General features: G+C 69.8%; 1 protein-coding gene across 1 annotated transcript in view; it reads right to left on the reverse strand.

Annotated features, from left to right (window-relative positions):
* The window catches only part of SIGIRR (single Ig and TIR domain containing), a 6,121-nt gene that overhangs the window by 625 nt on the left and 4,575 nt on the right, over positions 1 to 921 (reverse strand). The window contains 1 exon segment of the mRNA XM_017732782.1: positions 16 to 290. Coding sequence (XP_017588271.1) covers positions 16 to 290 — 275 coding nt within the window.

The following is a 921-nucleotide window of genomic DNA, read 5'->3' on the forward strand; positions in this document are numbered from 1 at the left end:
GCCGCCACAGGAGCGGGAGGCAAAGCCCAGGAGGGACGTCCAGCGCGCATCTGTCCCCTCAGGAGAAGCAGCAGGGACACGGACCTGTGCCGAGGTCCCCGTCCGGGTCCAGGTCTCCCGCGCTGTCCAGGTAGCTGCTGTGCAGGATCAGCATGGGGTCCTTGTCCTCCTGCAGCTGGGTCTGCGGGTCCCCCACGCTCCCCGGGAAGGACACCTTGCGCGGCAGGGCCAGGCACAGCTCCTTCCAGAAGTCCGACGACGGGGTCTGAAGGGGCCGGGCGGGGGTGAGCCGGGCCGGGGCCACCGGAGCACGGCGCCGCTCCCCGGCGCTGGGAGCTCGGCCAAGGTGAGGGCTGTGCTCCGGCGTGGCACCGTGCCCAGGCGCCGGCGGGGCAACAGTTTCTGGTTGGGTTTTTTTAATTTCTCCGAAAGGCGAGTGCCCCAACCTGCTGTTTAGCCCTGGAGCCCGGGAGCATCCCCGGCGGGGGCAGCAGGGAGGCTGACACAACATGGGGAGCTGGGAGGGGAAGGGGCGTGCTGGTGGGATGGGTCCTGCTCAGCTCTCACCGTGGGGCAGCCCCAAGGGGCAGCAGGGAGGCTGGCGCTGTGGGGTGCTGGGGAGGGAAAGGGGGTGGGCCGGAGTGGCCCTGGGCCAGAGCTCCGCTCCGGGAGCTGAGGCTGGGGAGACCCTGGAGTGCCATGGGGTCCTGACCGTGCAGGTTTGGGGGGGTGAGCTCCCAGAGCCAGGGCTTTGCTGGTTGGGTTTTTTAATTTCCTCCGAAAGGCGAGTGCCCCAACCTGCTGTTTAGCCCTGGAGCCCGGGAGCATCCCCGGCGGGGGCAGCAGGGAGGCTGACACAACATGGGGAGCTGGGGGGGGAAGGGGCGGGCTGGTGGGAGGGGGCCTGCGCAGCTCTCCCCG

The sequence above is a fragment of the Corvus brachyrhynchos genome, unplaced genomic scaffold, assembly GCF_000691975.1.
Source record: "Corvus brachyrhynchos isolate BGI_N302 unplaced genomic scaffold, ASM69197v1 scaffold624, whole genome shotgun sequence".
NCBI classification, from domain to species: Eukaryota; Metazoa; Chordata; class Aves; order Passeriformes; family Corvidae; genus Corvus; species Corvus brachyrhynchos.